Source organism: Thamnophis elegans, chromosome 15 (assembly GCF_009769535.1).
Source record: "Thamnophis elegans isolate rThaEle1 chromosome 15, rThaEle1.pri, whole genome shotgun sequence".
In the NCBI taxonomy this organism is placed as follows: domain Eukaryota; kingdom Metazoa; phylum Chordata; class Lepidosauria; order Squamata; family Colubridae; genus Thamnophis; species Thamnophis elegans.
This window is the reverse complement of record NC_045555.1, coordinates 8,319,107-8,340,234: the sequence shown is the minus strand read 5'-3', so window position 1 is coordinate 8,340,234 and position 21,128 is coordinate 8,319,107. Positions and strand designations below refer to the sequence as shown.

The 21,128-nt window shown below is 50.9% G+C and overlaps 1 protein-coding gene across 2 annotated transcripts; it reads left to right on the top strand.

Annotated features, from left to right (window-relative positions):
• Positions 1 to 180: 180 nt before the first annotated feature.
• Positions 181 to 20,194, top strand: EIF4G3 (eukaryotic translation initiation factor 4 gamma 3). 2 transcript variants are annotated; one of them, XM_032231755.1, is made up of 21 exons: positions 181 to 335; positions 508 to 627; positions 5,240 to 5,410; positions 6,435 to 6,632; positions 7,781 to 7,927; positions 8,130 to 8,366; positions 9,019 to 9,123; positions 9,396 to 9,528; positions 9,802 to 9,896; positions 11,272 to 11,365; positions 11,799 to 11,910; positions 12,532 to 12,761; positions 13,042 to 13,157; positions 13,494 to 13,666; positions 14,576 to 14,701; positions 14,967 to 15,048; positions 15,324 to 15,422; positions 15,540 to 15,686; positions 16,478 to 16,559; positions 16,632 to 16,704; positions 17,175 to 17,258. In XM_032231755.1, the coding sequence occupies exons 1-21, from the start codon at positions 273 to 275 to the stop codon at positions 17,179 to 17,181; spliced, it is 2,610 nt and encodes an 869-aa protein (XP_032087646.1). In that variant the 5' UTR covers positions 181 to 272; the 3' UTR covers positions 17,182 to 17,258. The 2 variants fall into 2 exon arrangements, with proteins under 2 accessions (XP_032087646.1, XP_032087645.1); XM_032231754.1 differs by lacking the exons at positions 181 to 335; positions 16,632 to 16,704 and adding exons at positions 1,070 to 1,179; positions 19,473 to 20,194 and having other exon boundaries at positions 540 to 627; positions 17,175 to 17,321.
• Positions 20,195 to 21,128: the final 934 nt, after the last annotated feature.

Genomic DNA, 21,128 nt, shown 5'->3' with positions numbered 1-21,128 from the left:
TTGGGACTTGCCAAAAGATAGCTGTTGTCAGCCGGGTAAGGGAGAGAAAGCCCCTCTGGCACGCTTCTAGATGCTTTGAAAGGGGGACCCCAGGGCAGTCTGGATGGTCTCACTGCCCACTTTGGCCCAGACCTTGCAGCAGCCTCCCTCTGTAGAGAGAGGTGAGCTGGGCTGTGAAGAGCAACATTTCTGCCCCTACAGAACAGTGGAAGCCTGTGGACACCGAAGGGAAGAAGCAGTACGATCGGGACTTCCTGCTGGACTTCCAGTTCATGCCCGCCTGCATCCAGAAGCCGGAGGGGCTACCGCCAATCAGCGACGTCGTCCTCGATAAGGTTAGGAGCCTGTGAGTCAGCTGGGCACTAGAGGAGTGGACCATCCTCACCCTGGGGAAACCAGGAGGGCTGGACCGAAGACCCAGGAGCCCTCTGAGAGAAGGGAGGGAGGGATGGGGGCTCTGCGGCCCCCTGCCCTGCATAACTCTTTCCCCTTTTTCCGGCCCTTCAGATCAACCAGCCCAAACTGCCTCTTCGGATGTTGGACTCTCGGATCTTGGCCCGGGGCCCAGACTTCACCCCAGCCTTCGCTGATTTTGGAAGACAGGTCCCCAGCGGACGGGGTAGCGCTGTAAGTGAGCTTCACCTCTTGCTTCGGTTTGCCTGCCTTTTGCCATCCTTCTCTGTGCATGGTCATCCAGTGCACTGGCAGACACAGGCTTTGGATGTTCGGGTCTGCGCTTTGTCTTTCCTTTCCTTTCCTTCCTTCCCTCCCGCTATCCGTGTCTCCCCCAACACTCTGCTCCGCTCTTTCCTCCCTACCAAAGCTCAGGCCTCCCCAAGTGCCTTCCCCAAGACTCCGGTCCTTCTGCTCCGGTCCTTCTGCTGCCTCTGCTTTCTCTCCTTGGGCCAAAGGCAGCCTGGAAAGCAAGCGGGGAGGGCAGTGCAGAGATCAGCTGGCTATTCAAGGGGCCACAGAATCTCTCCCCCCCCCTCTTTCCCCCCCAAAAAAACTTCTTCCCTGGTGCGGCGGCCCGGGCTGAGTCGCTCCCCTCCTTCCTTCGTTCCTTCAGGCCTGCAAAGTGCAGCCCCCACCCGGACTCCCCTCTGGCACGCGATGTGGCACCCAGCATGCCCTTTGTTGGTCTCGTCTCACCCGCAGCTGAGGAACCTGCAGATAGGGGTAAGGCTTCTCGCTGCCCCCTCCCCGTCCTCCCCCCCACCCTTGGAGCTTTCAGCCTGCCTTTCCTCTCCCCCTCCCTCCTTACCCGGACAGAGGAGCCTGGCTTACACGGCACTGGCCTGCGCTGCATCAGGGCTGGGAGGTAGGGGAAGGTACATCCTCGCAGAGGGCATGGTGGACTTTGGGCCTCAGATGGATACACCCTTGGCTGCTCTCCACAGTCCTGGGCACAAGGTGAGTCCTCTTGAGCCCAGTGGCTTCTCCAGCTGTCTGTTTGCAGTCCTGAGAGCCATACTGGGGGGCGGGGGGATCCCCTGCCTGCTGCTCTGTCCCCTTGACCTTGTATGACAATCCAGGGGACAGGCAAGACACTTTGCTTAGGGAAGGCCTGCTCCGTGCCTAGGCAGCAGCCGGCAGCCTGGGCCATCACCACCTGTCTTAGAGCAGCAGCAGCAGCAGCCTTCGCTGCTGGACAGGAGAAAGCTGTGGGCAGGCTGGGCCCACGACCTGATTCTCGGCCACCCCACAGCAGGGGTGAAATCAACTTACCTTCGCTACCGGTTCACAAATGTGAGCATGCGCAACCTCCACGCATGCGCAGGACCTTCTGCGAATGCGCAGAGTGTAAAAAATGGGACGTGATAATGACGTCCAGGTGGGTGGGCAGAGCCTCCTGCCGCTGCTGTGACCGGTTTGCTGGAACCGGATAGAACCAGTCGAATTTTACCCCTGCCCCACAGGCAAGGGACATCATCACTCATCTCTTACTACCGTTTGCTGAGGTTTGCTGACGGAGGGGTGAAATTCAGCAGTTTCTGACAGGTTCTGGAGAATTTGTAGCGGAAATTTTGAGTACCATATTTTCAAGGTATAAGACACACCCTTTTCCCTCAAAAAAGAGGCTGAAAATCTGGGTGCGTCTTATACACTGAACACAGCATTTTTTGCCTCCCGAAACCCTACCCCCTTCACCAAAATGGCCATGCATAGCCTTTAGGAGGCTTTCAGAGAGCTCCTGGGGGCTGGGGAGAACATAAATGAGTGAAAAATGGGCCATTTTTTTGCTCAATTTTATCCCACCCCCCAGCAGCACTCTATAAGCCTTCTAAATGCTATTCATGTCCTCTTTTTTTTGACAAAAAATGGCCGCTTTTGGGAGTTCTGCAGAGTGCAAAAACTTTGTTTTTTAAATTGCCTCTTCAAAATCTTGGTGAGTCATACTCCGAAAAATACGGTAGTTCGGAGAACTGGTAAATTACCACTTCTGGTTGCCCCCAGAGTGAGGTGGGAATGGGGATTTGCAGTATCCTTCCCCTGGAGTGATTTCATCCAAAGAGGCCCTTTCCCAATCAGCAAATGGTGGGAGGAGAGCTGAGCCGCGATGAGCCAACCCTTCCAGTGGGCCAATTTTGCAAGCCTCTCTCCCCACCCCCCTTGCTTTCACAAGAAACACCTGCAGAATATGACAGCAAGGGAAGGTTCGAAAGCACATTAAAAATGCAAGTAGAAAAATAGGGACCACCTTGGTGGGAAGGTCATAGGGTTCTGTGTGCCTTCGGCGTTTTAGTCATGCCGGCCACATGACCACGGAGACGTCTTCGGACAGCGCTGGCTCTTCGGCTTTGAAAGGGAGATGAGCACCGCCCCCTAGAGTCAGGAATGAGTAGCACATATGTGCGAGGGGAACCTTTACCTTAAGGGAAGGTTACACATTAGCGAGCAGTAGTAGTAATGAAGTGTTTCGCCGAGGCCCTGACTACATGCCCCTGTGAATAAGACTGCTCCCGGTCCATTTTTTGGTCTCCCAAATCTGGTCAACCTTAACGAATGATTTCCTCGGCAGCATGCTAGGGAAATTCCTTGTGGTCCTAACGGATCAATCCAGTTGTTTAGAGGCCTTTGCATTGGTGCATAGGCAGGTCGTAGTGATGGCTCCGTTTGGCTGCTGCAGTGCTGGTCACGTGTATTCGTTTTGGAGAGCAGCAGGCTTAGCAAGCCAAAGGGGGAAAAAAAGCAGAGGGAAGATTTTAGTCCCTTGCTTTCCCGACTGAACCGGTCCTTCTTCGGCTTGCTGGCGGCTTGGTTTTGTGGCTGGCCGTGAAATGCATATTGCTCCTTTTTTCCCCATGGCTACATATCCTGTGATGACTATTGCCACATTTTAGCTGGGATGTACCGTATTTTTCACAGTATAAGACGCACCTTTTCCTCCCAGAAAAGAGGGTGAAAATCTGGGTACATCTTATATACTGAATGCAGCATTTTTGGCCTAGTGGAACCTTCCCCTCTTTGTAAAAATGGACATGCAGAGGGTTTGGGAGGCTTGCAAAGTGCTCCTGGGGGCTGGGGAGGGCCATTTTTGCTTGTTTTTGCCCAGCCACCAAAAGCACTGCAAGCCTCCCAAACCCTCTGCATGTCCTTTTTTATTTTTGCAAAAAACGGCCCGTTTTTGTGAAAAACTGGTCATTTTTTGCTCATTTTTGCCCACCAGCCCCCAGGAGCACTCTACAAGCTTCCCAAAGCTCTGCATGCCTTTTTTATTTTTGCAAAAAAAGGCCCGTTTTTGTGAAAAATGGCCCTTTTTTGCCCCCCCCCAAGCCCCCAGGAGCACTCTACAAGTCTCCCAAAGCTCTGCATGCCTTTTTTTTTTATTTTTTTGAAAAAAACAGGGCATGCAGAGGGTTTGGGAGGCCTGCAGAGTGCAAAACCTTTTTTTTTTTTTTAAATTACCCCTTCAAAATCATGGTGCTTTTTATATTCTGGTGCATCTTATACTCCGAAAAATACGGTATTTTAAAATGCATGTGACATCCCCCACCCCCCAAAGCATACAGCATAATAAAAGCAAACAGCGAACCTTTTTCCAGAACAAGGTTGATAAAATTGCAAAAAATTCTCTCGGGAATCCTCCAATGGGTTTGGGTCATTTCAGAAAGAAACAGGTGTGGGGGGGAGTATCCCGCAAAAAGCAGTCAGGGGACAATGTGGCCAGTCAGCCGTGGTGTCGGGATTCCAAGTAATACACCCATAACAAACAGAACTCCGAGGTAGGTAGATGCCTCAAAAAATAGTTTTATTGGATGTATCATATTGGCACAGGCTGGTGAAAACAACTCTGAATGTTCCTGTGGTTTTCATCTAATTAAAAGCAAAAGCTTTTCCTCCCCCTGGCCACCTGTGGGAATGTCCTTGGTTCCCAGGAGAAAGTATTTTGTTTTGGCTATGAAACCCCAGCTATCTCTGTTCACCCCCTCCTTATCCTTCAGCTCCAGTTGCGTCAGCACTGAAGCTTCAAAATGGCTTCGACCAGGCCAGCTTCAGGGCTGACATGTGGATTGTAAAGATTTCTTTGTGACTGGAGTGCAAGTTGTTTCTGTTGTGGTCTGGCAGCGGCCTGCGGAGCTGGTAGCAGTGTCAGACAGTGAAGAGGTTGGGGAGGAACATGGGCCAGTCCTGGAATCTGAGAAAGGCTCTGATGCGGGTTCTGCATCAGAAGCAGAGAGGGGGCCAAGGCCATCTAGTAGCGATGTGCTGCCTCCAGAGCCTCTGGAGTCTGACATCGAGGGAGAAGAAACATGTCCCAGTGTGCGCATGTGCAGAACTGCCAGAAGGCAAGAAGAATTAAGACAAAAGGGGCGACTTGGGAGTGAGGCTTGGAGATGATTAGTCCCTCCCATAAGACATAAAGGAGAAGCAAACGGACATGAGCCTTTGCAGGAAGCAATTTGTTCATTCTGGTCGGTTCAAACTCTGAGAAGGTCCGTTTGACTGTGCTCCGTTCAGCCTTGCAAAAGTAATTGGCAATTAGGTCTCCGGCAGCATTTCAAGGGAGATAAAGGTAGATGCTTATCAACATTCCCCTGAAAGCCTGTGGCAACTTGAGCAGACATCTGTTGGACTCTTCACAGACTGTGAATCATTACAGGGTATGAATGACCATAATTCACAGCCATTTATGTAAAAGAGGGTTTGCTTTATCAGGAAGCCTAAGTCAGAACAGTTTCCCTCCCTTTGGGTAATAGCCAGATGTGATAGCCTGGACTGCTCATTTTTGTCACAGCTGCTGAATGTCGGGCCGCGGAGATCTCAGCCGGGCCAGAGGAGGGAGCCCAGGAAGATCATCACAGTTTGCGTCAAAGAGGACGTCCATCTGAAGAAAGCTGAGAATGCCTGGAAGCCGAGCCTGAAGAGGGAGACCCAAGTGGAGGACCCCGAGAACATCAAAACCCAGGTGGGGCACGCAGAGAGACGATGAGAAGTGGCCCTGCAGTGGGCGCACATTAAGAGACGAGGACACCAATGCCAGGCTAACCACAGTCTCTTTGGACTGGTGTTTTTGTAACGGCTGGCTTGTGTCAGAGTTCCAAACAGCATCCTCAAATAAGTAACACTCCGAGGCTAGAAATTCTTCAATTTATTAAGAGAGCCATGTTGGCACATCTGGGAAAACCCAGGTTCCAGGTTTTCCCCACACGGTTGAAAGTTCAAGAGCCTGCCCCAACACCATTGGTGGTTTCTGGGTGGTATGGCCTGGTACAGGAGTACCGGTAGTAGCCGGGAGCAGCAGGCCCACAAGCCTGCCCGCGTTCTGTGGCCATTTTTAACGCGACAGGCCAATTGCGCAGGTGCACGCTGTGTGTGGCAACTACGCAACCACTGCCAAGCAGTTGGGTCTCGCAGGGCGGTGGCGTGCACATGTATGTGCAGCGCACATGCCCGACCAGGAGGCCCGGCCTCATGCGCAGCGTACCAGTTGCAACGGGATCCGGAATCCATCACTGCCCAACACCCACAAGTCCATCACATGGTCCAATCAATTATTGCCACGAAGAAAGATTCCTCCGTACCAGGTGCAGGGGTAAGGCTGCCTTGACTTTCTGAGAAGGAATGTTATTTTGGCTACATCTCTCCAAGACTTCATACAAACCCCACTTCCCACAGTACACTGTGTTTGAATATGTGGCAGACTTCAGGCCCTATACAAAGATGGCTTCCAAGCCTGACAGCTTGCTTTCTTCTGCCTTGTTGTAAGGGAAGAGGAGGGGAGGGGCTCCCGGTGCTGAAATGGCTCCCAGAGCTGCACACTCGGTTGTCGCTGTGCCCCCACCGCCGCCACCACCACTTTTCCTTCCCTTCCCTGCCCAGCCCTCAGCAGAGATAGAGGGAGTGAAACGGGGGATCCCCGGGGAATCCTTTCTTGGCTGGCCTTCAGGAACTCTTGCGGACACCTCTTCCTCTCCTCTCCTTCCCTCCAGGAGCTGTTCCGCAAAGTCCGCAGCATCTTGAACAAGCTGACCCCGCAGATGTTCAACCAGCTCATGAAGCAAGTGACTGACCTGACGGTGGACACGGAAGAGAGGCTCAAAGGGGTCATCGATCTGGTGTTCGAGAAAGCCATTGACGAGCCCAGCTTCTCCGTGGCCTACGCCAATATGTGCAGGGGCCTGGTCATGGTAAGGCGGGGCCAGCAGAAGTCGGGTGGTGCTGGGTGCGGGCTCAGATCCGACTTTGGAATTCAGAAGTGGGCTGTCGGGGGGGCCCTATCGGAAGGCTGCCATTCCGGTAGGTGGGCCACATAATTTGCATGCTTTTGCTGTAGCTGTAACTGCTTGGGAGCTTAAAGGAAGGGGAAAGTTCACACCATCTGCAGCTACTACCCCTGAACGGTTCCCAGTGGAGTATATCCAAGGTTGCAGTGCCCCAAGGATGAAATCGTTCCCACCATCCTGCCTCAGCAATTTCTAAAACATCTTTGTAGCATATTATTGACTACGGGCGGACATGTTGTGGCCTGACAGCAGAGCTGGCAGCAGATTCGGACAGTGAGGAGGTTGGGGAGGAAGATGGGCCAGTCCTGGAGTCTGGGGAAGGCTCAGATGAGGACTCTGTGTCGGAGGAAGAGAGGGGGCCAGAGCCGTATGCCAGTTATCAGCTGCCTTCAGAGTCAGACATCAGTGAGGCAGAAGAACAGCTGGAGCCTGTTCCCAGTGTGCGCATACGCAGAGCGGCCAGACGAAGGGAACAACTAAGGAACAAGGGTTGACTTGGGAATAAGGCGACAGATGAACAGTGAATGGTCCCTCCCATACAGAATAAAAGGGGAGTGGAGTTTGCAGGAGACAATTAGTTCATTCCTACATTTTTGCCAAGTACTGTGGGCGTCTGAAAGATATCGGCCTGGCCATTCTCCAAGCCCGATGAAAGGTTGGTAATTGTGAATGATCTTGAAAGACTGTGGGCCAGGAGGTTGCTGGAGAGGAATTCAGTGTAAATTAAATGAAAGGGGTTTATGGGGACGAGGACTCGGTTTGGAAGCCTAAGTCAGAACAGAACACGGGGTATCAGGGTGGAGGGGGAGTTGAAAGCCTAATGAAGCTTTGTGCCTGAATTTCAGACTCTGGCGCCTGACTTCTCTGCAATCACTCTCTCAGTAAAAGCTCCTTTTGAAATGGAAACCGTTTCCAGAGTTCTACTTTCTTGGGAAAGTCATTGAGGCAGGTCCTTGCCTGGGCGCTGTCGAGCAGAGATAGCAAGTGCCAACGGCGACTGCAGGAGGGCTTCCGTTGTTCATACCTATTGTCTGCTCTCTTCCCTTCTGCAGCTGAAAGTGCCCATGGCCAACAAGCCTGACAGCACAGTCAACTTCCGCAAGTTGTTGCTGAATCGTTGTCAGAAAGAGTTTGAAAAAGACAAGGCTGACGATGACGTCTTCGAGAAGAAGCAGAAGGAGCTGGAGGCCGCCACCACTGTGAGTGTCGCCGAGGCCTCCTGTTCCTTCCGCCTGCGGAGGGGTGGTTCTGGCTTCGGTGGCTCTTGCCTGGAAAAGAGAGAAGCCTTCCTGGCAGCCAGTCTAGGAAAGGGCAGCTGGAAACAAAAGGCTGTTAACTAGCCGGTGTCCCCTTTGCTCAGGCCTCTTTCTTTGCTCCTTTCCCCCCCTTCCCCCCTCCCAGCCAGAGGAGAGGACTCGGCTTCACGACGAACTGGAGGAGGCCAAGGACAAGGCCCGAAGGCGGTCCATCGGCAACATCAAGTTCATCGGGGAGCTTTTCAAGCTGAAGATGTTGACAGAAGCCATCATGCATGATTGTGTGGTGAAGCTGCTGAAGAACCACGACGAGGAATCCCTGGAGTGCCTGTGTCGCCTGCTGACCACCATCGGCAAAGACCTGGACTTTGAGAAGGCCAAGGTAGGGGCGGCCGGGGAAGCTGGAGGGCCTCAGTATTGCCAGAGGTCTCAATCCTAGAATGTGTTGTAGCCTGCCAGTGGCAGCAGATTCAGACAGTGCGGAGGCTGGGGGGGAACATGGGCCAGTCCTGGAGTCTGGGGAAGGCTCTGATGAGGGCTCTGTGTCAGAGGCAGAGAGAGGGCCAGAGCTGTATGCCAGTTATCAGCTGCCTTCAGAGTCAGAGTCAGGCAGACGAACAGCTGGAGCCTGTTTCTGATGTGCACATGCACAGAGTTGCCAGACGAAGGGAACAGCTAAAGAACGGGTCGACTTGGGAGTAAGGCCACAGGTGGAGGATGAAATAAAAGAGGAGCGAAAGGGGAGTGGAGTTTGCAAGAGGCAATTAGTTCGCTTAATTGGTTTGTGACTCCTTGCCAAGTTCTGCAGCTATCGGCCTGGCAGCTCTCCAAGCCAGATAAGGTCTGTGACTGTAAATCCTCCCTTGAAAGACTTTGTTGGATGAGAATGAGCAAAATTCACAGCAAATTAATAAAAGGGTTTTTTGCCGGGACAAGGAGTTTGCTTCATGCTCTTGGGAAGCCTAGGACACAACAGAACGTAGGGGAAAAAAGAGGAGACTGGCATCGTATGTGATCCTTTCTGTTCTCTCCAGCCTCGAATGGACCAGTATTTCAATCAAATGGAGAAAATTGTGAAGGAAAGAAAAACCTCCTCCCGCATTCGCTTCATGCTGCAGGATGTCATTGACCTTCGGCAGGTATGTGTCTGCTGAGGTAAGAGGTCGCAGATGGCTCTGGATTCTTCCCCTTGGCCCTTCCTCCTCCTCTTCCTCCTTCGGGGAGCTGGGTGGTAGGGTGTGGCTCCAAGCCGGAGGCCAGAGGAGTTTTCTGCCCTCTGGTTCTCTTGGGTCTGGCTGTCCCCAGGGATGAGCTTTCCGGGGCGTGCTCCCCCTTCCCGTGCCTTTGCCAGAGAGAGAGGAGAAGAGCCGCCTCTCAGTTGCCGTCGCTTCTTGCCTCTTCTCTTCCCTAGTGCAACTGGATATCCCGAAGGGCAGATCAAGGCCCAAAGACCATCGAGCAGATTCACAAGGAAGCTAAAATAGAGGAGCAGGAAGAACAGCGGAAAGTCCAACAGCTGATGACCAAAGACAAGAGGCGGTCGGGTAAGGAGGTTCAGCTTAGGGGAGTGGAGCCCCCTTCCCTTGCATGCCTCGGAAGCCTCCCAGGGCCCATCTGAAAGGGCGCACTCCCAGCTGAGCCAGCACTAGCAGCCCATGGATCTGCTGCAGAGTTTCCCAGAAGCCTCAGGAGAGCAGCCTTTCAGCGTCTGGGTATGGTGGATTGGTGGAGGGCTGCACCTAGAACTGAGCTAAAGCTGCCTGACCCCCCAACAGACAGGGTGAATTTTTACCCAATATTCTTTTCGACTCGTGCAGGTGTCCAGAGAGTGGAAGAGGGAGGCTGGAACACTGTGCAGGGGGCAAAAAATAGCCGTGTGCTGGACCCCACCAAGTTCCTTAAAATCACCAAGGTAGGTATATGGGCCGAAATCCTTTCTGTTGTGGCCCGCTAGCAGCCAGCAGAGCTGGCAGTAGACCGCCTTCTGCCGATTACCTCCCTCCGACCGATAAGATCGCACAGACTGGGCCTCCTCCGAATCCCATCCGCCAGTCAATGTCGACTGGCGACTACACGGAGGAGAGCCTTTTCTGTTGCAGCTCCGACCCTGTGGAACGATCTCCCCGTCGAGATACGCACCCTCACCACCGTCCAGGCCTTCCGCGCAGCCCTTAAGACCTGGCTATCCCAACAGGCCTGGGGATAAGTCTCTAATTTGCCCCACCCGAGTGTTGAATGTTGAATGCAAGTTGTGTTTTTATTACTTTATTTATTTTGTTCACATATTGTTTGTTTTGAATTGCACCCCCTCCCTAATGATTGTAAGCCGCCCTGAGTCCCCTCAGGGAAAAGGGCGGCCTATAAATCCTAATAAAATACTCAAAAAAAAAAATACTCAAATTCGGACAGTGAAGAGGTTGGAGAGGAACATGGGCCAGTCCTGGAGTCTGGGGAAGGCTCTGATGAGGGCTGTGTCTGAGGCAGAGAGGGGGCCAGAGCCGTCTGACAGTTATCAGCTGCCTTCAGAGTCAGACATCAGTGGGGCAGAAGAACAGCTGGAGCCTGTTCCCAGTGTGTGCATGCGCAGAGTTGCCAGACGGGAACAGCTAAAGAACAGGGGTCAACTTGGGAGGAAGGCCACAGGTGGACGGTGAATGGCCCCTCCCAGAGGAAATAAAAGAGGAGCGAAAGGGGAGTGGAGTTTGCAGGAGACCATTAGTTCGCTTAATTGGTTCATGACTCTCCGAGACTCCTAGCCAAGTTTTGCAGATATCGGCCTGGCACCTCTCCAAGGCAGATAAGGTCTGTGACTATAAATCCTCCCTTGAAAGATTTTTCTGGATGTGAATGATTAGAATTCACAGCCAATTAATAAATGGGGTTTTTGTCAGGACAAGTAGTTTGCTTCATGTTCTTGGGAAGCCTGGGTCAGAACACTTTCTGGGACTTGTAGCAGAATCTAGGTGTTGTCAGAAAGCTAAACTGGGGAGGAGGGGCACCGACAAAGCATTTGTGCATTGTCCCAAGAACACCTTTGGTATGTGGGGGAAAGAGCTGAGTTTGAATTCGACGGAGTCCCATCTTAAACCAGCCTTCTAATCCAAGGAAGGCTTGCAAGGTCCAGTTGAGAGCCCTTGACTTCCTCTCTCAAACACCCCCTCTTCTGAGCTGAGAAAAGGCGAAAGATTGGCACCGCAAGGCTGGGCTGGGCTGTCTGGGGGCGGGGGGACTAAGGGATCTGATCATTCTTGGAGCACTTCCTAATCTGTCACTCTGTCCCTTTGTAGCCCAGTATAGATGAGAAGATCCAGCTTGTGCCTAAAGCCCAGTTGGGCAGCTGGGGAAAGGGCAGCAGCGGTGGAGCCAAGGCCAGCGAGATCGGTAAGGGAAGCACACATGGCATGTGCCATAGCTGGCTGTGTCCCCTGGGCAACAGGGAGCGGACCAGTGATGGGTTCTGGGTGGTACGGCCTAGTATGGCCGTACTGGTAGTAGCCATGAGCAGCGGACACCATACCGTACGGTGGCTTATTTGGCCCATCCGCCCGTCCGCGTTCTATAGCTGTTTATAACGCATCCAACCAATTGTGCACAGTGTGCGGCGCCTGCACGACCACTGCCGAGCAGCTGGATGTTGCTGGGTGATGGCGTGCGCATGCGTACGCAGCACACGTACCGGTTGCTACGGGATCCAGAACCCACCACTGGAGCAGACACTAAGAAGCTGCCGCTTGAAGGAAAACCTCCTTAGGGCCTGGCAAGGGGTTGGGCTTTGTTCTGAGGACAGGCCCTCTTCTCTCCACATCCTCTGCAGATTGTTTACGACCAAGTGCCACTAGCCTGAACCGCTTCTCCGCGCTGCAAGCGCCTGCGTCGACTGTCTCCGGCACTACCCTGGAGCTGGATCCTCGCAGAGCCTTGACCAGGTAAGGCCCCCGAAACCCCCCTATGGACATGGCAAGAGTGACATCGCCTGTTGGAGGGGGAACAGCTGTGCTGCGCAATTTAGATTCACTAGAAAGTAGGATTTCCTGTTTTCTAGCAAATATAAATCACCACGCACAGCTGATTGTCGCACAGCTGATCGTCGGAGCTACCGGTTCGCCCGAACCGGTAGTTAAAAAATGCTACTGGTTCAGGCGAACCAGTAGTTCTGACAATCAGCTATGCGACAATCAACTGTCAAGTGATTTCTAGCTAGTATAATTTGTGCGGCACAGCTGCTTGTCGCACAGTTGATCGTCGGAACTACCGGTTTGCCTGAACTGGTAGTTTAAAATGCTACCGGTTCAGGCGAACCGATAGTTCTGACAATCAGCTGTGCGAGTGATTTCTAGCGAGTATAAATCGCACAGCACAGCTGATTGTCACACAGCTGATCGTCGGAGCTACCGGTTTGCCTGAATTGGTAGCATTTTTTTACAACTGGCTCAGGGGAACTGGTCTGAACCAGTAGCATTTCACCCTTGCTTGGGAGTAAAGCGCTAGGCCTGCTCTCAAGTCCTCCGGCTGCGTCTGCTCACCCTTTTGCTTTTGCTTCCCTCCAGTCGGGGAAGCACCGGCCGAGAGAAGAACGACAACAAGCTGCCGCCCTCGGCTGCTTCCCGTCCCAACGCCTTCCTGAGGCTGAGTAGCGGCAGCAAAGAGCAGCTCTTGGACAACCAGGCGCAGGAGGAGCAGCGGAGGGAGATGCTGGAGACCGTGAAGCAGCTGACGGGCGGCCTGGAAAGCGATCGGAACAGCACGGAGGTGGAGAAGAGCAAAACCAGGGAGGCAGGTGAGGGAGGCTTCCCTTCATTCTGCTTGCAGTGGCCCGGGGCTGCCTGTCCTGGGTGGGAGTCAGAGAGGAGAGCTTGCCTGACGAGGGCCTGATGTTTGCTGGGATTCTTTCCGAATTAAGCCACCTTCCTTCATTTTAAGGAGAAAAGCAAGCAACCGCGTTGGAAAAGACAGTTGCTTTTTCATTAAAACAATGAGATGCTTCCATGCTCCTCACAGTACAGAAAGCTTCCTCATTCACCAAGTCTGTTCTCTCCTCTTCCCCCCTCCATCCTCAGTCAAGTCTGAAGCCCCTGCTCCTCACCCGCAAGAAAAGCCGGGCTTGTCAGACGAAGAAATTGAAAGGAAGTGCAAATCAATCATCGATGAATTCCTGCATATTAATGATTACAAGGTAAAAGGCTGTGGGGCATTTGGCTTTCTTTAATGGGTCTTTATGGCTGGCCAACTCACAGGCAGGCAGAGAAGCCTTCAAACCAGTCCAAGAAACAAGAAGCACACCCAGCCTGAGCCGAGGCCAGCTCACAATCTTCCGGCGTGGCTCATCCACCCACCCCTGGCTAGGAAGGTCTCAAGGCCTCACATGAGGATGACAGGCAAGGGGGGCTTGAGCTCCTCCTGCAAAGGACGCCACGCCTCTTCTGTGTGGCTTCTTCGAGGGGCTGGCATCCAGGCTGTAGGGAAGCCCCACCCCTCTCCCTCAACCCACTCCTTCCCGGTATCTCCGCAGGAAGCCGTGCAGTGCGTGGAGGAGCTGAATGTGCCTGGCATCCTGCCGGTGTTCGTGCAAGTCGGTGTAGAATCCACCCTGGAGAGGAGTCAGATCACCAGAGACCACATGGGCCAGCTGCTCTATCAGCTGGTACAGTCGGAGAAGCTCAGCAAGCAGGACTTCTTCAAGGGGTGGGTATAGTGCGCCAGAGAGACGAGAAGCGACGAGAATAGATGGAATGCAATGGAATGAAGAATAGAATGGAATGGAATGGAATGGAATGGAATGGAATAGAATTCTTTATTGGCCAAGTATGTTTGGACACACAAGGAATTTATCTTTGGTGTATATACTCTCAGTGTACATAAAAGAAAAAGAAAATAGACTGCATTCATCAAGAATCATAAGACAACACTTAGTGATAGTCATAATAAGCAATCAAATTATACTAAGAAACAAATAAAACAATATAAATAAAATTTAAAGATACAAGCAACATGGTTGTAATTGTAAGTGGGAAGAGATAGGTACTAGAAAGGAAGCTAAGAATAATAGTAATATAGTCTTAGTAGATAATTTGACAGCGTTGTGGGGATTAGTTGTTTAGCAGAGTGATGGCATTTGGGAGAAAAACTGTCCTTGTGTCTTGTTGTTTTGGTGTGCAGTGATCTATAGCGTAGTTTTGAGGGTAGAAGTTTAAACAATTTATGTCTAGGATGTGAGGGGTCTGTAGATATTTTCACGGCCCTCTTTTTGACTCGTGCAGTGGCCAGATCCTCAATGGAAGGCAGGTTGGCAGTAATTGTTTTTTCTGCAGTTCTAATTTATCCTCCGAAGTCTGTGTCTGTCTTGTTGGGTTGCAAAGCCAAACCAGACAGTTGTAGAGGTTCAGTTGATAGACTCGATAATTCCTCTGTAGAACAGAATCAGCAGTTCTTTGGGCAGTTTGAGCTTTCTGAGTTGGCGCAGAAAAAACATTCTTTGTTGTGCTCGTGCTTGTTTGTGGGTTACCAGCTGGAGGTGGTCTTGGCTCAGGCCGAAGCCACCCATCCCACCTCCTGCCAACAGGCGTTTTAAGGGGCTTTGCATTTGTGGGTCAGGTTTTCGGACACCTTGGAGACCGCCGACGACATGGCTATCGATATCCCCCACATCTGGTTATACCTGGCTGAATTGGTGACGCCAATGTTAAAAGAAGGAGGCATCTCTATGAGAGAACTTGTGATGTAAGCCCGGCTGCGTCTCCTTTCCCCATCCCCGAAGCAGGAACTCAGTGAGCTGGGCAGCAGAGCTGTGGCCCAGGGGGAGGTGTATTTCTGCCAGGCCGGCTCTGGCTTGCCAGTTGGCTTTTCCTGCATGCCAAGCCTGTCAAAGGGCGGGATACAGAAGAGTTCATCGGCGAAGCTGCCTTCCTGCTACACTAGGGCTTAGTCTCGGGGCAGCTCTTCCCAAGAGGATAAAACTGACCCTCTGCGTTCTTTTCCGTTTCAGAGAATTTAGTAAACCTTTACTTCCTGTGAGAAGAGCCGGTGTTCTGCTTTCCAAAATATTGCACCTTCTATGCAAACAAATGGTAAGGAGGAGGACGTTAGTGGGTCTCTGTACACATTCCCCCCCCCAAAGTCCGAAGTCTATTTGGCTAAAGGAGGGGAGGAATCCATCCATGCCTGGGGCAGGATGGAGCTTCGGCTGCTCCTCCTCGCAGGCGTTCCAGAAGCAGGGGAGGCTTGAGGGGGCGCCGTGCGGCTCCCAGGAGGTTGGTGCTGGCTGGAGCACACCTCCCGAAGTAGCCGCTGGCGATGCTGGATGAGCAGCAGTCATGACCCAATCCATGGCCTTGTGTTGCAGAGCCATAAGAAAGTGGCAGCCTTATGGAGGGAGGCTGGCCTCAGCTGGAAGGACTTCCTACCTGAAGAGGACGACGTCCACGCCTTTCTCCTGGAGCAGGTGAGGGGCTCGTTGGGTCTCCTGCTAAGGGGGAAAGTGTGGGGGAGTTAAGGCTAGGTCGGCCCCACCTTTCGGTCTGGGCCTGAACGTCTCGCCTTCGCTTTTCTAACGTTGCAGAAGTTGGACTTCACAGAAACTGACAGTCCCAGTTCCTCAGAAGCACTTTCCCCGAGAGAACTCTCTGCCGAAGAGCTGAACAGGCAGCTGGAGAAACTCATTGTTGAGGAAGAAGCCGGTGACGAGCAGATCTTTGACTGGGTAGAGGTATAAGACTTGCCCTCCACACCCAGCGGGAACACAGCAGGATAAGGCCCCCATCTGCCCTGCCTCCATTGCCTCCCCTCCCTGCTCCCTGGGATGGCTTTACTTGCCTGCACAACATCTAGCTAGTGGGATCGTATAGGTGGCCCAGCAAAAAACTCAGCTGTAAGGCTAGAACAGGGGTCAGCAACCTTAAACACTCAAAAGTTCTAACCGGAAGCCCCCCATTTGATTGTGGAGCAGACCAGAAGTCCGGTTCCCCCATCATAGAGTCTCCTACTAGTGTGCCGCCTTTTTTCCTCTCCTGACCAGAAGTCCGGTTCCCCCACCATAGAGTCTCCTCCTAGCATGGCATCCTTTTTCCTCTACCTGTCCTAACCAAAGCCCTATCAATTGTGGAGCTGACAGGAAAACCCGCCCCTTGCCTTAGAATTTCCCCTAGCACGCCCTGCTTCTCCCCCCCTCCCACGTCCCCCAGGAGCCGCAGCAGAGGGATGAAAGAGCCAACCCATGGGCTAGAAATCCAAATGGCTATGAAGTAAGAGTCTAGCTAACTGCAGTGTGTCTTTGTCGTCATCCCATCCTCCTCCCCCCCCCCCAAGCCCCCCAAAAAGGCACTCTTAAATTCGTTGCAGTGACAGGCTTAATTCCGGCCAAATAAAGAGACCGAAAGGCAGCCGGGAATGTCAGTTCTTCCACAGCTAGAGCTGATTGGGTCAAAAGTAGAGGGTTTTTTTTATTTCCGAAGCAAAGCAGCCCAGCTTCTTAATCCTGGCAAATGCTCTCGCTTCCAGGCTAATCTAGACGAAAGCCAGATGAGTTCACCTACATTCCTTAGAGCTTTAATGACGGCCGTTTGCAAAGCAGCTGTTCTAGGTGAGTAGTGGCCGCAGCAGAATTCGAAGGTATGCCGTGTGTGGTGGGCACTCACATGCCTGTTTTTTTAAGGGATTCGAATCGTTGGCACAAATGGGTTTCCTGGGTTTGAATTGCTCCCTCAAAAGACAGTATTGGGGCCCAGGTAAGACTTGGCTGCGATTCTCGATCAGAGTCCTTTTAGTTTTAATTTTTCTTCCTTAACCTTAGTACTGTTTTCTCTTGTTCCATTAAAATAGCCAAGGGAGTCTTTCTATATATTAACGTTGGATCTGGTCCACCGAGGGGACCGAACTTAGATTGGCCAGTGACAGAGAGAGAGAAGGCGCAGCTGGGGATTTTCTGTCTTGTGGCTGCTTCCGTTTATAGAGAAGGAGAGAGGACGGAGCAAGCGGTCGCTCCCTTGGCCAGGGCTCCTTGGCCACCCAGGGCAGTTTGGATTCCCAGCCAGCTTTGGGACCGGGGAGGGGGGGGGGGCTGGCATGGCTCCGCAGCCACCTGTTTCCCAAGAATATCTCTAGCTCAAAACCGATTGGCAAGATCCAACACTTTCTTGTAGTGGTGAGGGAAAGGGAGGGTGTGTGTGTGTGTGACTTCTTCTTTCCTCCCACCCAGTGGATAGCTCTAGCTTGCGAGTGGATACTACCGTTATCAAGCGGAGAGTGCCCATCTTACTCAAGTACCTAGACTCGGACACCGAGAAGGAACTACAAGCACTTTATGCACTGCAGGCATCAATAGTAAAACTTGACCAACCTCCTAGTAAGTATCCAGCACGTGTCTGTGATTCGAATGAGTACGTTATAATGGCTCGATTGGGATTGATGTAAAGTGGTACCGTAACGTATCCCAGGGCTTCGTCAATGTTGTTTTGACCTAGGCTTCCCCTAGCGACGAAGCAGACTCCTTGTTCCGACAAAAACACCTTTTTATTAAGTTACTGTGAATTCCTCTCATTCACATCCAGCAAAGTCTTTCGAGGGAGGATTTACACTCACAGACCTTATCTGGCTTGGAGAGCTGCCAGGCTGGTATCTGCAAAACTTGGCAAGGAGCCTCGGAGAGTCACAAACCAATTAAGTGAACTAATTGTCTCCTGCAAACTCCACTCCCCTTTTGCTCTTCTGTTTCCTCTGGGAGGGGCCAGTCAGCGTCCACCTGTGGCCTTACTCCCAAGTTGACCTTTTCTTTAGCTGTTCCCTTCGTCTGGCATCTCTATGCATGCGCACAACGGGAACAGGCTCCAGCTGTTCTTCTGCCTCACTGATGTCTGACTCCGAAGGCAGCTGATACCTGGCATACATCTGTGGCTCCCTCTCTGCCTCTGACACAGATCCCTCATCAAAGGCTTCCCCAGTCTGCAGGACTGGCCCAGGTTCCTCCCCAACCTTCTCACTGTTCGACACTGCTGCCAGTTCTGCTGGCGGGCCAAAATAGACCTGGAATAGCATGACCAGGAGTGGCGGGCAGAGCTCAGGAATCTTCTTGGCTGACGTAGGGGGGCTTTTGTTCCAGGCAGAGGTCACAGGGGGTAGGCCTTTGGCTCTCCCCAAGACCTCTGAGCCCACTTGGAAGGCAAAGCTTTGTATAATATTTCCCCGTTTGAGACCGTTCTTGCTCGAAGTCTTGTTTTCTGGCTGGAGAGTCTGTTTGCCTGAGCTGCCACTTTCTGCTCAAAGCATGATAAGCGGAGCAGGCAAAGAGGGCCGTCTCCTGAATAAAATTGAATAGAACAGAATAGAATAGAATAGAATTCTTTTATTGGCCAAGTGTGATTGGACACACAAGGAAATTGTTTTTGGTGCGTAGGCCCTCAGTGTACATAAAAAGACAAGAAACATTCATCAAAAATCATAAAGGTACAACACTTAATGATAGTCAGAGGGTACAAATAAGCAATCAGGAAACAATATCAATATAAATTGTAAGGATACACGCAACAAAGTTAACAGTCCTGCAGTCACAAATGGGAGGAGATGGGCGATAGGATCGATGAGAAGACTAATAGTAATAGTAATGCAGCCTTAGTGAATAGTTTGACAGTGGTGAGGGAATTATTTGTTTAGCAGAGTGATGGCATTCAGGAAAAAACAGTCCTTGGGTCTAGTTGTCTTGGTGCGCAGTGCTCTGTAGCATCATTTTGAGGGTAGGACTTGAAACAATTTATGTCCAGGATGTGAGGGGTCTGTAAATATTTTCACAGCCCTCTTTGTGACTGGTGCAGTGTACAGGTGCTCGATGGAAAGCAGGTTGGTAGCCATCGTTTTTTCTGCAGTTCTAATTATCTTTTGAAGTCTGTGTCTGTCTTGTTGGGTTGCAGAGCCAGACCAGATAGTTGTGGAGGTGCAGATGACAGACTCAACCATTCCTCTATAGAAGGGGACTAGGGGAAAAGGTTCCGGATTTTGTGGGTGAAGTACAAGATGGAGCGTTCGTTCCCGCTCTCCATTCAGCCAAACCACCGGTAGCCTCCCATCGTCCAGTGCGATCCCACAGAGTTGGCATCCTCAGGGTGCCGTCAGCCAGACAGTGTCGGCTAGTGACCCCCAGGGGGGAGAGGCTTCTCTGTGGGAGCGCCTTCCCTCTGGAATGAGCTGCCCCCGGAGCTTCGTATAATCCCTGACTTCCGGTCCTCCTGATGCGCCCTAAAAAGTTGGCTTTTCCAGCAAGCCAGGCTGGCCTGAACAAAACAAAACAAATTATTGATTACTGTTAATTTTAATTTGAATTCTTTTTAAAAAAATGTCATTGTCAATTTTAATTGGGTTTGGGATATCCTATTTAATCTCTTTTTAACTTTTGTATTATGTGTTTCTTTTAATGTTGTACGCCGCCCTGAGTCCTTGGGAAAAGGGCGGCATATAAATCGAATAAACCTAAACCTAAAATACATCTCTTTCCTGCTCTCCGCAGATTTGTTACGGATGTTTTTTGACTGCCTGTACGACGAGGAGGTGATATCAGAGGATGCCTTCTACAAATGGGAAAGCAGCAAAGACCCGGCGGAGCAGAATGGGAAAGGCGTAGCGCTCAAATCCGTCACCGCGTTCTTCACGTGGCTACGAGAAGCCGAAGAAGAGTCTGAGGATAATTAAAACTGAATATACAAAAAAAAAAGAAAAGAAAAAAACAAAACAAAAAACAATTTAAGTATTTTTTTTAAAAAAAAGTTTCATGTCTTCGCCAATCACAGTGCAGCAAGGCCAATAACTCGCGCAGAATCCCCTATCCCCACGTGTGCACGAGTGGGGGAGAGGCAAAAAATAAATAAAAAATAAGTCACACACGCAAAGGCGATCATGGAGGACAAAAAGTACTTGAAAATTCAAGTCCAACGCAAACCTGAGGGGCAGGAGCACTAAAACCAAAATACATCTATTATTTATAGAAACTATTTTCTGTTTTAATCTTTTTTTTCCTTTTCATTTTTTAAACAAGGACTCAATACTTTAAGAAGAACAAAACCTGTTCAGACAACAACAACAAACAAAAAAACAAAACCTCAGAACTATAATTTATTATTTTCAAGAACTGCAAATGTCAGTGTAATTTTTAAATTTGCAGTTTCTGTAACAAATTGTATGATAGACAAAAAAAGAACAAAAGCAGAGAAATAAATTTCCCTCCCTTTCAGATCCAACCTCGGTTTTGTTTGAAAACACACCAGTACCTGAGTCATAACTTCTAAAAAAAAAGGGGGGGGTGTCAGGAATGAGGAGATAGTAGATGAAGCAGAGGAATGTTCGGGAAAAACAAAAACACAAAACACTCAGATCTTTCTGCCTGCCTCTCGGGTTGCTTCTGAAATTTAAAAGGAGCCAAAAAACAAAACAAAAGGGTAACCTTGGACCTAAGGAATTGCATATCGGAAAACTCGTCTTGGACCAAACTGGCTGGAGAATAAGTTGTTCAAAACAGTCCTCCTACCCCTGGACACAGAAGAAGGGGGAGGGGAAAGGCCTAGTGATACTTAACAGAACCTTTAGAGCAAACTTTTAAGGCTTGTAAATACAATAGAACAAATATTTAAAAAAAACAAAACCAACAAAAAAACAACGAAATTGACTCCATACTATTATTTTCACTTTTCAAAAAAAATACACAGAACAAAATAAAGATCAAAACTTTGCAAGTTTAAAAAAGCTCAGGAAGTAGCTTCTCTTTGGACAGTAGAGCCAGAGGCGCTGCTCCTTGGCCCAGCCTCTGCTGTGGAAGGACCCACGTTCCAGGTGGGATTTGGGGCAAATGTTACGGTCCAGCAAGCAAGGTGGGGGGAAAGAGTTAAAGACTCCCAGGCCTGAATAAAGAGGAGGTAAGGTAGCAGCTGACTGGGCAAAGCTTTGCTTACACCAGTTTTCCTTGTCTTTTTTTATCATTGGGGAATTGCAGAAACGAATTATGTGGGGTCATTCAACGTGGGAAGGATGGCTGGAGGAGTATTTTTGGGTGCTCTTCATACTGTTGTGCATGAGGCTGTTAGTGCACAAGTATGTGCAGATCAGGGTTGAACTGGAGAGGGGGTGGTCTGTCGGGGACTGCTCGCTACATCAAGGGCACCATTCGAGCTGC